Source organism: Chamaea fasciata, unplaced genomic scaffold (assembly GCF_029207755.1).
Source record: "Chamaea fasciata isolate MVZ Bird 193981 ecotype frontalis unplaced genomic scaffold, bChaFas1.0.hap1 SCAF_5, whole genome shotgun sequence".
In the NCBI taxonomy this organism is placed as follows: Eukaryota; Metazoa; Chordata; class Aves; order Passeriformes; family Sylviidae; genus Chamaea; species Chamaea fasciata.
The window spans coordinates 32653519-32667148 of NW_027094090.1; the positions used below are offsets into that span (position 1 = coordinate 32653519).

The 13630-nt window shown below is 40.9% G+C and overlaps 1 protein-coding gene across 2 annotated transcripts in view; it reads right to left on the bottom strand.

The window, feature by feature from the left end:
- Positions 1-5482: 5482 nt before the first annotated feature.
- The window catches only part of PPM1H (protein phosphatase, Mg2+/Mn2+ dependent 1H), a 129864-nt gene continuing 121716 nt past the window's right edge, over positions 5483-13630 (bottom strand). Inside the window, exons 10-11 of one of the 2 annotated variants that reach the window (XR_010720793.1) lie at positions 10825-11119; positions 5483-5695 (exon numbers count right to left, since the gene is read on the bottom strand). Coding sequence is in view for 1 of the 2 variants with exons in the window: in XM_066183169.1 (XP_066039266.1) it covers positions 10972-11119 (148 nt within the window). In the remaining variant the exon portion in view is untranslated. Of the gene's footprint in view, positions 5696-8852; positions 11120-13630 lie in introns of those variants that run through there. The other variant, XM_066183169.1, reaches the window with a different exon arrangement.

Genomic DNA, 13630 nt, shown 5'->3' on the forward strand with positions numbered 1-13630 from the left:
AGGCCAATCACAGCCACACAAAGCCCAGAATGACCGATCATTCTTCTGGTGTCCTCGCTATCTTTACTGAGGTCAGATAAATCACTTACGAGCTGTTAAATCAATGATCATAAATTAGGGCTCTGTTTTTACAGCACCTTGTGGGAAATTCTCATGGTTAAATTAATCTAACAGCTGCAGCAATGAGCACCTCCCACAAGATCATGTCAAAAGTTCTCCCCCCATACACCACCTTTTTTTAAAAAGGGGAAAAAGAATTATTTGTTTTTACCTAGCACACAAAATGGAATCCCTCCGTCTATCCCTGCTAATTCGTGTTTCAATTGTACCCAGCTGTTTAAATTGCAATGTGCAGAGATTGCCTTGATCCCCAGGTGCTGGTACTCCATCTGTGCTGCTCTGAGAGACTATTTACAGCCGAGGTTAGGCCAGTGATTGCTGGGATGGAAAACTCATTTCTCAGCCTGGCTTTTATTTACACTCTTATTAAAGATCCTTTCACTCATGTTGGAATGGCAGCTAGTGGCTGCAGTGAGCGCTTGGCATTGAGCCAAGCAGCGAAATTACCATGTCGATGAAAGATAGCCTGCTTCCATTTTAACCTTTCACTGTTCCCCCCTTTCCAGCTATATTTGCATGAAGAAGGATGGTTATTGAAAGAGATAGGGGGACAAAGGGATGAGAGAATCCTTGTCAACTAAGCTTTTCAAGGGATAAACCAATGGTTTGTGACCAATTTTGAAAAATCTTTACTGCCTTATTAATTTCCTACTCCTTTCCCTTAATTGCTATTAGAGTTTATTTTCACATGAAGCAACAGAGCTGCTCATGCTCTGCTCACATCCTTCCCCCATTGCTACCCTTGTGAACATGACCCTGGGTATGTCTGCAATGTTGAGGTTTCTACTTCATCCCCAATGCAGGTCACACAGAGCCGCAGCAACACCCTCGAAGCATTTTTCTCCTACAAATATGCCTCTTGGAAATGAATCACCTCCTTGGGAGCAAGCAGCTCGTTGCACACAGCATGTTATGTTATGGGGAGGGCAAGAGGAGAGTGTCTGGGAGAGGCTGGCGGGCAATCATCACATTATGGCCCTAGATGAATTTAAAAAAACCCCAATAACTATTTCTCCAGAAACTTCAGCACATTTGTTTTTAAGAGCAACACCGGATTGGTGAAAAGCAACACAATCCACCTCAGCTGTTGCAAGACACCAACCAACATTGTTAAGTGCCAGCTATAGCCCAGTACAACAAGGAGGAGACTCCCAAAACCTCGAGTCTCTCTACCAAGTTCTATTTGTGAGGCAGCCCATGACCTGAAGGGCAGCAGCTGTGCTGGGTCTTGACTCCAGGCAAAACCATGCTTTTGTCTCTGCCTGTTTCCAGAGCAGAAAGAGAGATGAGTCGTTCTATTTTCCATCTTCCTGAGTGGAGGAGCAGTGACTCTACTGAGAGGTTTGGCAGTGTTGGTGTTCATGCTCTTAAATCTTGTTTTGGGTGGTGTGCAAATAAAAGCAGGAAAAAGGAAAGGAAAAAGGAAAAAGGAAAGGAAAGGAAAGGAAAGGAAAGGAAAGGAAAGGAAAGGAAAGGAAAGGAAAGGAAAGGAAAGGAAAGGAAAGGAAAGGAAAGGAAAGGAAAGGAAAGGAAAGGAAAGGAAAGGAAAGGAAAGGAAAGGAAAGGAAAGGAAAGGAAAGGAAAAAGGAAAAAGGAAAGGGGAAAGGAAAGGGGAAAGGTAAGGAAGGAGAGGAAAGGTATATCCTGAGGGATTTATCCCTTTACTTAGATGTTCAAGTAATCTGTTGTTTAGCCATTGCTTAACCTTGCAGGTCCTCAAGAGGTGTAGGCTCAACTCATCACCAGGAGGCTGCTGGTAGTCAGGGGCAAGTGCTTCACTGGCCCAAGTTGTCTGACAGCCACCGTCTGGTGCATTCCCAGTAGTTGTGGAGAGATGCAGCTTTTCAGTACAAAGGTAGCTGTTGAATCCTCCAAAGAATGAACAAAATTGAGTTGTTCCCAGTTCAATTTTTAAAACTCAATTTTATCTCCACTGAGTATAAGGTGCCTGGAAAAACGGGTGTCTTATTGCTGCTTAAAGTTAGTTATTAATTTTTTCATATATATATATGTGTACATATATAAATGTGTGTGTGTGCATAACTACACACATATATAATTATGTATGTTCAATTTTTATTGATTTTAAATCTACAAAAGCTTATTTGTTACAACTCAGTCTGTGCCATACAGCTAACCTCAGGATTCCAGGCTTGTTGGGTGTTTTCCCCCCATTTTCTAATTGACTGAGTAACCTAGTCCCTAGCTACCAGGTTTCCTAATGAAGCCAGCACCAGGGAAACCTTGCAGGAGCAGTAGCAGAAAATAATGACTGGGAAAATTTATATCACAATAATTTTTTTTCTTCCCACTAAACAGACATTCCCTGACACAACCTTCTTAAAAATGTACCCACAGGAAGATTTACCGTCTCGGCATTGTGTTTTTTATTTTTGCCATTCACAGAATACTTCTAAGTCTGGACATGAAACTGAGTTTGAAAGTTGTGTTTTGATTCTTGTCTGGTTCATTTAAACTGCTTCTATGCTGGTGCTCAAGCAGAGGAGTAAGAATGATGTTCCAGATATTTTAACATATTCTAAATTCCCAAATGTAAAATTCAATTGCATGAGTGCTGGGAAAAAACAAGCTCTAAGGGGGGGGGGTGGGGGGGGTGGGGGGGGTGCAAAGACCGGCAAAGTAAATTTATTTTTTTTATTGGGAGCACAGTGAACACAATCCTCAGAAAATGCAGCATAAAAATTTTGTATTAGGAGCTTGTTCGTGGAGTACCTTGATCTCAGCTAGATGAGAGGCAGTTGACATTTGGCAGACAAAGCTATAGGGAAAGCTGGCGGATGGTAAGAAATAAGGTATTTGGAGCAATTAGCTGTGGTACCAACCCAGGAATGAAAGTAAACAGGCACAACATGGGGAAGAGAGGACTTTTCAGAATTAAGGCCTAAACAGCTCGTGGCTGCAGGAATCCCCTGCTCTTTGTACATTCTTTGGCAATTCCCTCTTGAAATAACTGGTTTGTCTGCTTCTAGATCCTGGATAACTGCAACAACTGTGTTTGGCTTCTCCCTGTCTCTTGTCCATCCCAGTATGTGCTGTTATACTGCACCATACCCTGAAACAGCTGCCTCAGTGCACATCTGCCACAAAGGGCTGCAGAATTAAAAATTAAACTAATACACATTTAAGAGATCTGGATGGGCATGGTCAGTCTAAATTCTGAACAGACTGAAATGACTGCAGGGTTGTCAGCTGCTTTTACATCCTTGAGCTTTATTGAATATTTTATTGGGCAGAGAAATAGTCTCTATGTAGGAACAATGTGATATTTCATAAGGTGACTGCCTAGTCATTTGTCTTCCACAGTAACTCTCATGGGAAAGCAGGATCTTTCCATGTAATTTTACTCATGGATATGTTGCAGAATTTCCATATCCTCAAGTCTTACTCTTTTAAAGCAAAAATAGCAAAATTTCAGGTTTCTTTGCTTAGTCCCCAAAAAGTTGTAGCAATTACTGAAATACACAATGACTATCATATGAGAAGCTAAATGCTCTGAGCTTGTGTGACAACCTTTGGATTTTCCAGGCAGCCCTTAATTTTCCAAGGAGGAGTACTTTTCCTGAAGAATAACTGAGCCAAAGAACTGGGGTAACAATGATGCAAAAAGTTGAGCCTTCTAAAACCAACTGAAAAACCATTAAAATTCCCTCTTTCAAATTGGAGAATTGAAATATTACAGGCATGTAAGTTTTAATTTAGAGGTAATGAGCAATGTTAGGATAACGAAGAAACCCTTTCCCCTTCTATGAATCTCCCCTTTAGCTACCAGCAGTCCTTCATTGCTGGTGATGCTCTCACTGTCAGGACCTGCAGGAAGCAAGTGGTGGGACAAGGTGGATGGCCAGGGACTCAGTAGCTCGTATCAAACAGCAGTTAACTACTCCAAAACGTTTTAAAGCTGAGAGGGGCACAGTAAGGAGAGGAAAGGAAGGAAAAATACTATCCCATAGCTTAAATAAACCTGGGAGATGCTCTGTTGGGATCCAGTCTGTTGGGAAAGTCCTTGAACTACCACAGACAAGCAGAACACCCAACAAACAGACTTGTAAATCCAGGGATGACTGAGAAACTCACAGAAAACACCAAACCATTAGAGCTGGTTGTGTGCCATCTTGACAGAGGAACACTATGAGGGATTGATTTCTGTCAATTAAGGGAACAAATGCTTGTGGTCAAGATGAGGGATACTTTGACTCTTTAGAGGCTGAGAAATTATGCATTAAAATGTAATTCTAATATTGGGTTCAATATTCAAATTCTTGAAAGTTCAGAGATCTTATCTATCCACACATCTAAATAATCAGTCTTAAATTAGCTACAGTAAAGATTTAATTATTTCTTCTGCTGCAGCTACCTCCCTCTCTCCTTCACATTTTGTGGCAGAGTGTCATGGACTATTGCTACAGCTTCAAATTTATGATTAATTATTCTTAAATTATTAAGAGTCTCCAAATAATGTCTTTATCTACCTGTAGACACATTTTGTCTACCTTCATCAAACTCCTTTGTAGCCATCTCACCCTCAAAGCACCATTTCCCCTGAAATTATTTTAACATCCCCAAAAAGTTATGGCATCCTTTGTTCATCAAAGTGGAGGATTTTTTTAAAAAAACCTTCATCCTTCCGCCTAAAAATAACAGGATGTGCAAAACCCTTGATTTATATAAGCCTTCCTGGAAAGCATGAGAGAAACTCTGGAATCAGTAAAAGTCACTGTGTAAAAGCATAAAGAAGTCAACTTTCTGTGAAAGTACATTGGTCTACCACAATACATTAAGAAGACAAAATTTCAGGCCTTGGTTTTACAGAAACTTTACAAAATACAATAAATTACTGGGATTGTTCCCTTACGTCACTTTAGTTAACTGGGCACATTGAGTAGGATACATGAATGGATTTTTTGGCAAAGCACTGACTTACTGCCTACATGAATGACAGGAACTGGTGCTCAAATTTTAAGAGTTGTATGGACCACCTAAAAAAAATTAAGATAAGAAGCCTTACTTGATCTACAAGCTTACAGCATTTAGGGCATAGGAAATGGAAAAGGATGATGGGGTATAAAGTCCTTTGGTCCCGTTGGTGTGCAACAGTTCCCTGTCACTGCATGCTACCAACACTTATTATTCAGCTGACACCAGCATCCAGGCAAAGCTGTGCTGAAGTTTTATTTGCACAGCAATTTTAAACTTGACACTGAGGTCAGACTCTAGTAATAAACTGTAGGACTTAAGGGGAGAGTAGTGAAGCAAGAGTGAAAGAAAGTAACATTGCTTCTTTTTGCACTCTCCACTGTGCTCAGTGGATACAAAGGGCACGTGCAGCACTTTAAAAACCGCAGTAGCACTAGAACAGATGTTTTCAATGCTGTTTTACTAAGCATGAGGTGAAAGAGGAAGCAGGAGAACCACTTGTGCTACAATGCAGTATTTCAAAATATAATGAGTTGATAGATGCCCAGTTCTCATTCTCTTGCTGGCAACCCAGATGGGCACTGTCCGTGACTGTGCTGGCACAGGGCAAGGCTGGTGTCAGTTCCTGCATCTTCAGCACCTGTAAAAGCATTTTTGGTTATTAAATAACTGTGAGAGCTTGCTTCAGTGGAATCTATGAATTCACCTTTACTCAAACATAAACTCAGGGCAGAATTTCAGACAGTGATTCCTAAGGAACTGAGGATGAGGGGAAACTTACTCCAACTATGTTGTCATTTCCAAAATTACATCCCATGCCTCAGAGAGCTGGTACTGGATCACTTTGCATAGCTCTTCACTGAGTCAGAACATGGCAACTGGCAGTCTGAGTGATGAATCATGATCTGATGGCAGCACAAAGCTCTCACAGCTACCCTCCAGCTGAACTCTTCCAGATCAGCCCATCCACTAATGCACCTCAAAGGAATTTACTTCACTAGCTCAAGAGTCAGACCTTTTGTCAGTGAATCATCAGTTCCCTTGTAAAGCAGAGTGTGCTACTTGTCCACATTGCACAATTAGTAATACACATAAAGAGACTCGGCGAATGGTCATGACAAACACAGAATAAAAATAATTATACATCTAGATGGATTATATAATATATAATTTAAAATTTTATTTTAAAACTTTGCACATACACTTCTTCAGTATCCTCCTCTTTTGTTCATTGCACTGAAAAGTTTCAAAAAACACAAAATATATCCCTTTACTAAACATTTTTTGTTCTTAGGTTACAAAAAGATTAACATTTCACAGTCACAAAGCAGAAGTACATTGGTCCAAAACATCTTCCTCCAGCAGGTCCTTCTTTCTTCAGGAAATTTAAACCCTAGACAGTTGTACAGACCTCAAGATATTAAGACGAAATGGCCATTGAAGGAAAGATAAATGTGGCAGGTATTAAAAAAAAATCAAAATTAGAGACCTATGAAAGAACACCAACAGCAATGGATTAAAAAAACAAAAAAGAAAACAATGAGCATGGAGGTGGAGAAGGGCATCCTCCTTCAAGTACATCACAGGTAGAAATACAGCAGCACAGTTACAGCATCGTTTGGTCACTCTCTCTATGACAGCCACATCACTGAGTCTTCATCTAAGACACATGGAGGAAAACTACTTACATACCTAAAATGTCCAGGAGGAACAACAGTTCCACACAGTTTGCCATTAATGTTTGATAGAAAAATGCCTAAAAAGTATTAGTGCATAAAATGTAAAACAAAAGGAAAACACCAAGGCTGGAAGAAACACAGCAGATTTGCTCGAAGCATGTAGTGTTCTTTAAAAAACTAGCAGTTTTAAAAACCTAGAAGTTCAGAGCCAAAATCTGCCCAAACATCAAGAGCAGTTCCTCAGAAACATCCTGGAGGGACAGAGTTGACAGTACCTCACAAACCTCCTGTCATATTTCAACACAGAAGTAACCGCAAATGGAAATCCACTATTAACAGCATATTCTGACCCTTTTCCTTTAGCCTGTTAGCCCCGCTGTTTTTCAGAATTTATTTAAAAAATTCTCTCTCCAGTGTGAAACCACTGAACAGCAGCCCTCTCAGACAATACACTTTTGTGTTCATGAAGGAAGCATTATTTTCTTAATGCACCAAAAGATGGCTGTGTGCCTTACATAATCAGGTGTAAATTAAATTTCTAACCACCTTCTTCATCAAATTAAATAAAGAAAATTTTAGGCTGTAGTGCAAGAGAAAAATACCTGAAATGGCGATTCTACTTTCTGCAACAGTATTTCTGGGAGAATGGTAAAAGCTTCCTGGTTTTGAGTTTCTAGAAATGGGACTAGTCTAGGCAGCAGAAGAGAGTGTTACACTGCAGCTAACTGGAACTCTTTTACTGGTGCCTTTCCTTGCCATTATCCAAGGAAGGACAAGAATTTGTCCAACTTTCTAAGCAGTGGCTATGCACAGGCAAGGCAGAGCACCGTGTGCAATAGCAACGCGAACGTAGATGTAACTCAGGGCTGAGGTTCCTTGCTGCTGAGGCTGTAGAAGTTTGGGAGACTAAGGGAATTTGACCGGCAAAAGCCAGAGCACTGCCGGCATCAGGCAGTAACTGACATGCCAGGGACCTAAAATTTGGACTTGGTGCCTAACTTGCATCCAACTTCAGTCTGAGGACACAAGCTGTCTGCTCCTAACTCAGGAGCTTCACTGAGCCCTAAAGCAGCTTCAAGTCCGAACACGGCTGTACCCACCCTGCACCCATCTGAAAAATGCCATTGTCCACCAGGAATCTTCCCTGCCATCTGTGTTTTCTAATGCTGTGCAAAGTAATTCAGCCTTTAAAGGGAATTGGAAGTGCTTTTAATTATTCTTGGTTCTCACATAATACCTCCCCAATAAATGACTCCTGCGTGCTGTTTCTGTGAGCCTTAGGTGTGTACATGTATTCATACCATGCCTTGAAGTAGAGCAGAACCCCAGCTCAGGTATGCAAAGATCTACCAAAAGCAGCTAAAAGTGAAACCCCAGGTACTAATGCATGGATCAGAGATGTGCCAGATACTCCAGGGAGGCAAGCACCTAAAGTTTGCAAAAATGCAAAACAAAAACTGTCACAGCATAGTTTCAGTCATGTACATCTGAGTATAAAACCTTTTACTAAAGTTCTCAGAATTCATTAATTGATGCTAATTGATATTAATTGTTGATACCGTATTTCTGCCCTTTCCGGGAGAGGGGCTGACACTGAACATAACTCAGCCTGGGCCCAGTTGCTGCAGAGAAGCTCCTGACTGATGGCAGTGCCTCAGATGAACAACAGGCTGATTCACCACCTACCAGATCATGCTCCGAGAAGTCACCTGCCAGTTTGCTCCCACCAAGTCATGCAGTCTGCTAACCCATCTCTTCAGGGGTACATTTAAAAACACCCCTGAATGAGAAGGTGCCTTTTCTGTTGCCTTGAAGTTTCACTTTCAAATTTTGGCAAATGCTACACTAGAAATCTATTTCTACCACACTGCACTCAGTGGTTCTGTAGCAACTGGTATGTGTGTTGACACCATGTTACCAAACAAAGACCAACAGTGCATGAGCACTGAAATATTTGACTTGGGCTTCTGGTTAGTACCAGCAAACACCAGCGTTTTAGCTGTTTAGATGATTTCACCAGATCTGCCAGCAATAATTTCTTTGTCAAAGAGGATCTGAATTACCAGAAGACTACACAACTGCATTTGCAAAGAGACAACAGGAGTTACACAGAGCATGAAAAGCATGTTTACAAGTTTATTAGGCCAAAAAAAAAAAAAAAGGTGCAAGAAGATCTCTTGCTTAAACTTTAAAATATATGAAGGGCCATGTGAAAAATTCTAGACTCCAAGCCTCTCTTTTCACCCAGATGCACACAGAAAAAGAGGTAAAGAGAGAAAAAAAAAAAAAAAGGCATGAAAACACATAATCAGATATGCCATTGATTTATACTGAAGCTCTAGAATATAAAACATCCACGTTCTGTACAGCTTTATCACATGAGGCACTGGGGAACTCATGGAACAGTTTTCAGACTAAAATCACGCAGCTTGCTGCAGTGTTTGAGCTGTTCCACCCTCCACATTGCCTGCTTACATCCTGAAACTCTTCTGGGTCTAGAGATTTGGAGCAAGAGTAGTTTAAATCCACCAAACTGTACTTCCAGATGCAGTCAAACACAGCATCTGGGCAGCTGCACCGCACTTGGGCTGCACCGTGTTGACACAGCACATCATAAATTACAGAACTGGTGATCTCTGGGCCACGCCTGTTCAGGAGAAAGTTTGCAAAGGGCACAGCATCTCTTTCTCTTTTGGAAAGGACACAGCATTTGTCAGCTCCCTAGTCAATGCCCTACAATCATGTCAGCTCCCTGTCTATTTTCTTATCAAAGAAGTACAAACCAGATGAACAGCTCCACACCAGTGTGGTCTGGGCACAAATGAAGTGGAAGATGGCTCCCCAGCCAATATACCTGCCTGTGTGCTAGAGCTTTCTGATTTTGTTTTCTCTTAAATTCCTGCCAGTGAAGTAAGAGAGCTGCCTGCATGGATTAGGCAGCCAGGTTACACTGCAGACTTGCTCACTTGTTTCTCTCCTGGACTACTGCTTTCATGTCAGTAAGATTTTAAACAAATTTTCTTTATTTAAATTGATTTATCACTGCTAAGAAAAGAGCCGCTGAAGCAAGGGCTTGTATCTATCACAGTCATCTTGTGATCCTTGAGTACAATTCTCAATGCCAAGAGGACAGAAAGTTTTAAGCTGTCCCTTTCTGATCACCAAAGTCAAGCAGGCAAAGGTATCCCGAATAATAAATGAGGCAGGAAGAACTGAAACACCTTTGAAATAGATCACTATCTGTGTATCCAGATTGCTAATGAGAACAATACCACTACTTCAAGTAGAAGTCCAACTGAAAATACACTCAGGAGCCCAAACAAATTTACTAAATCTCAAATGATGGAAAAATTTTATGGTCAGGGATCCTTTCAACAGGATAAAGCAGGCAGAACCATTCAATGAATGTAAATCTCTGATCCCAAAGAAACCACGGCCTCCAGGTAAAACATCACATAAAGCTGAGTTTGCATGCTCTGCATAATCATGGTATACACACAAGAAATCTTGACAACTCCTCACACCAGAATAAATTCTGCCATACAGGACTGTGACCTATTTCTCCTGGACAACTTTGCAGGTGACTCTTTTTGCTGCAGTAAACAGGCATAGTCACACTGAAACCAATTTCAGTTTTCCTACTAAAATACAGGAGGTACAGTCTACTGAAGAAGAGACAGGAGAGGAAATGGGGGCTCAAAGGATTACACAAGTTTGAAGTTGTCCATAGATAAGTCATGAATACAACTTTCCGAAAGAAGAAAACTCTTGAGTTTCATATATGTATATCTATATTCTTAAATGAGATGTGACCCAAGCCCCCTTCGGAATATTTGGGGGTAGATTTCAGGAGCCTCCTTGGCTTCTGACACCCACTTCTACTTTCACAACTTAAATGGCTCTTCCAAGCTACATGGTAAACTGAGAAAAAAATTAATTCCCCACCCCACCTAGAGGGATGACAGAATCCATAATATGCTAGCAGCATTTAAATCCCATATTCCTGTTAAGCACCAAAACCATTTCTGTAGGGAAATCGGAATCTTAAGGGTTATCTTTAAACATATACAGTATATGTGCAGAGCCCTACCTTTTGGGCAGAAAAATACTCCTCCAGCATTAGTTTTGACTAGATTACATCAACTGGAAGTGTCCTGGTCAGACCACCAAAACCTATTGTCTCTTACAGGCCCTTCCCAAAAAGATCCCCATCCTATAACCACTCTTGGTGCTCCTTTCAGGACTGTTTGTTCCCATGTATCAAAGGGATGACGTAGACAGAGATGTCGTCTCCAGAGCCCAGCCTGTCGTTGGATATCCGCCAGCCCCGGTCCTTCAGCACGCCCCTGGCTCGCATCACCAGGTCCTGCGCCGCCAGCGTGTACCTGTGGAAAAGGCACAGTACAGCCAGGGAGGGTTGATCCATGAGGAAAGGGGCTTTTCACAGCCAGGTGCCTGCCAGACTTAATGTTGTGACCTACCAAGACCTGCTTCCCAGTGCTTTAGAAGCAGGCAGGAGAAACACAAACCATGGCATATGTACAAAGCAACCCCTTCCAGTTCAGTGACAGCTCCTGAATAAGAATGTAAAGCTATTTGACAGGCATCACTTGATCAAAAGTCACTGGCCATCCTAAGTGCCTGGCTTCACCGATCTTGAGAAAAATATTAAACACACTTACCTTAACAAATTGGCTTTCTAGTAGTAGTCTAAAAAACTGAGGACCCCAAATAATACTACTTTTTGAAAACTACACACTTGTTCACTGACACACCTGAAGGTAAACATGGCTCAACTATTTCAGAAATGAACTGTAACAAAGAAAGTAGTTTGATAGCAAGTAATAGAGCATAAAAAATAAAATCTAAATTTCACTTGAATACTAACTTGTCTGTTTTTCTTGAATGTAGGAATGACTTTTAAATCTCTTTTATTCTGAAACTGGAAAAGGAAACTTACAGTTAATATGATTAGGTTAACAGAGTCCCACAGTTCTTTCACATTTATGAGTTCAGTGAAAATTGCATGAATATGAGTGGTCAAGTGCTTAATTTAGTCAAATACCAAGTTTCACGTGGCTTCAAAACTCCCAGCCTGTGCTGGGCTGAGTGGCACTGGATTTATGGGAGTTATTTTTCTGTCCTGAAAAGCTACCACATGCTGCTTGGGGGAAGAGTGGGTGTCAGAGTCCAAAAGGTGCACAGACAGTGCTCCGTCATGTTCTCCCTTGCTGCTTTACCTGCTGTTACTACATCAACACATCTGTGTATTCAGAAGTTTCCTCTGAAAGAAATCTCATTATGGGTGAACAGCTACTGTCATGTGTTTCACCTCATCAGCCCAACACCTGGCCAAGAGGTTTTGAACTTGATTGGGTGGAGGCAAGCTTTTCTATAATTTTGTAATTTGAAGTAACTGAATAGTTAAAAGACTGACAAGAATAAACCACCAGTCTGCGTGGTTTTTATTAAAAGTGTAAGTATCAACCTTCATGATGATGCAGGGCTCCAAGAACTAAAGCACACCTCTATTTCCGAAAGCAGAAAGGACAAGAAGGGTTTCCATTTCAATACCCCCTTTTCTAAGGGGGATCCTTGACCAGAAATGATCTGCCCAGATCTCATCTGTGGAAAGGGAAAGAACAATATCTCTGTGGATCAGAAGCACTGTGTGTGTGTTTAGGTTTGTCAGTTACTCAGGACTTTTCTAACCTTAGAACTTTTCATCACAGAACTCCTTATTAAGTTCTAATTTCTATCATAGAGACTTTATTCAGTCTCTGGGGATAAAAGAAGATTAAAAAAAAACCCGTTATGTTTTGTGCCTAGAGTTTTGATGATTTGAACTCAGAGGACTTCTTTGAATCAAGAGTAGATATATTTGCACTACTAGGTAGATTGCTTCAATGCAATGCACCCACTGTTTCTAATGGTACTGAGTGATAAAATTTCCAGGCCTCACTAGTTTTGACAAATGATTTACTTTAGCAGTAAGAGAAGGGTCCAAAGACATGAAATCTAACACACATGCTTACATACACACATGCACTGTCCACTGTTCTGAGATCAGTCTGTGCCACAACCTCGAGCTAGAACATCAAGATGTAACAAGAAGCACTGCCCTTACTGTCCTAATGCAACATGAAATAGTGTTTTCTAAGGGGAAAAAACCCAAACATACATACTTGCACTCCTCAGTTCTCAAATCAGATGCAGGGCTAAGGAACAAAAGGACTCCACGTGGCAAGCAAGAAACTGAAATATTTATTCACAGCGTGATGCTGAGTGAATTTCGGCAAGAACATATTTCTCAAGGATTTCTCAGCTCTTGTCAGAATTTAAGAAAGAAACACCCATCATTCTGCAAGAAAACTTTGCCTTTCTGCTTTTTCTAATTAACAAGGACTCTCCACATCTAAGAAGTACAAAGGAATGAGTATTGCTTTTGATTGCATTTGGCTTTTGCTGCTGAATGTTTGGAGAGGGGAAGATAAAATAATGGAACTTTAATAAGCAAGAAATTCTCTTGTAGACAAACCATGAAATACTCAAGAAAACCAGCACAATGAAGCAAACAAAAAGGAACAGGTGAAGTCAGTAGTGAAGTAACATATTCCTCTCCTGTGCAGAGCTGAATTGAAGCAATGCTGTTCAACTTGGCACTAGAAGAGATAGGGTGAGTCTCTTGTACCTGGAGATGAATAGCAGCAGCAGTCCATTACTGAATGTATTATTCTCCAGTGCTGTAAAATTGGGATTCAGCTGTTGAGACAGCATTAGAGAACTGCTGAAGTAGTTTTAAAGTATCCACTTTCTCCTAATGAATAAGCTTGCTGGAATACAACTTTTGTGTTTTAAGAATAAATACATGGAGGGTTTTTTTCTTATGCCAAAGC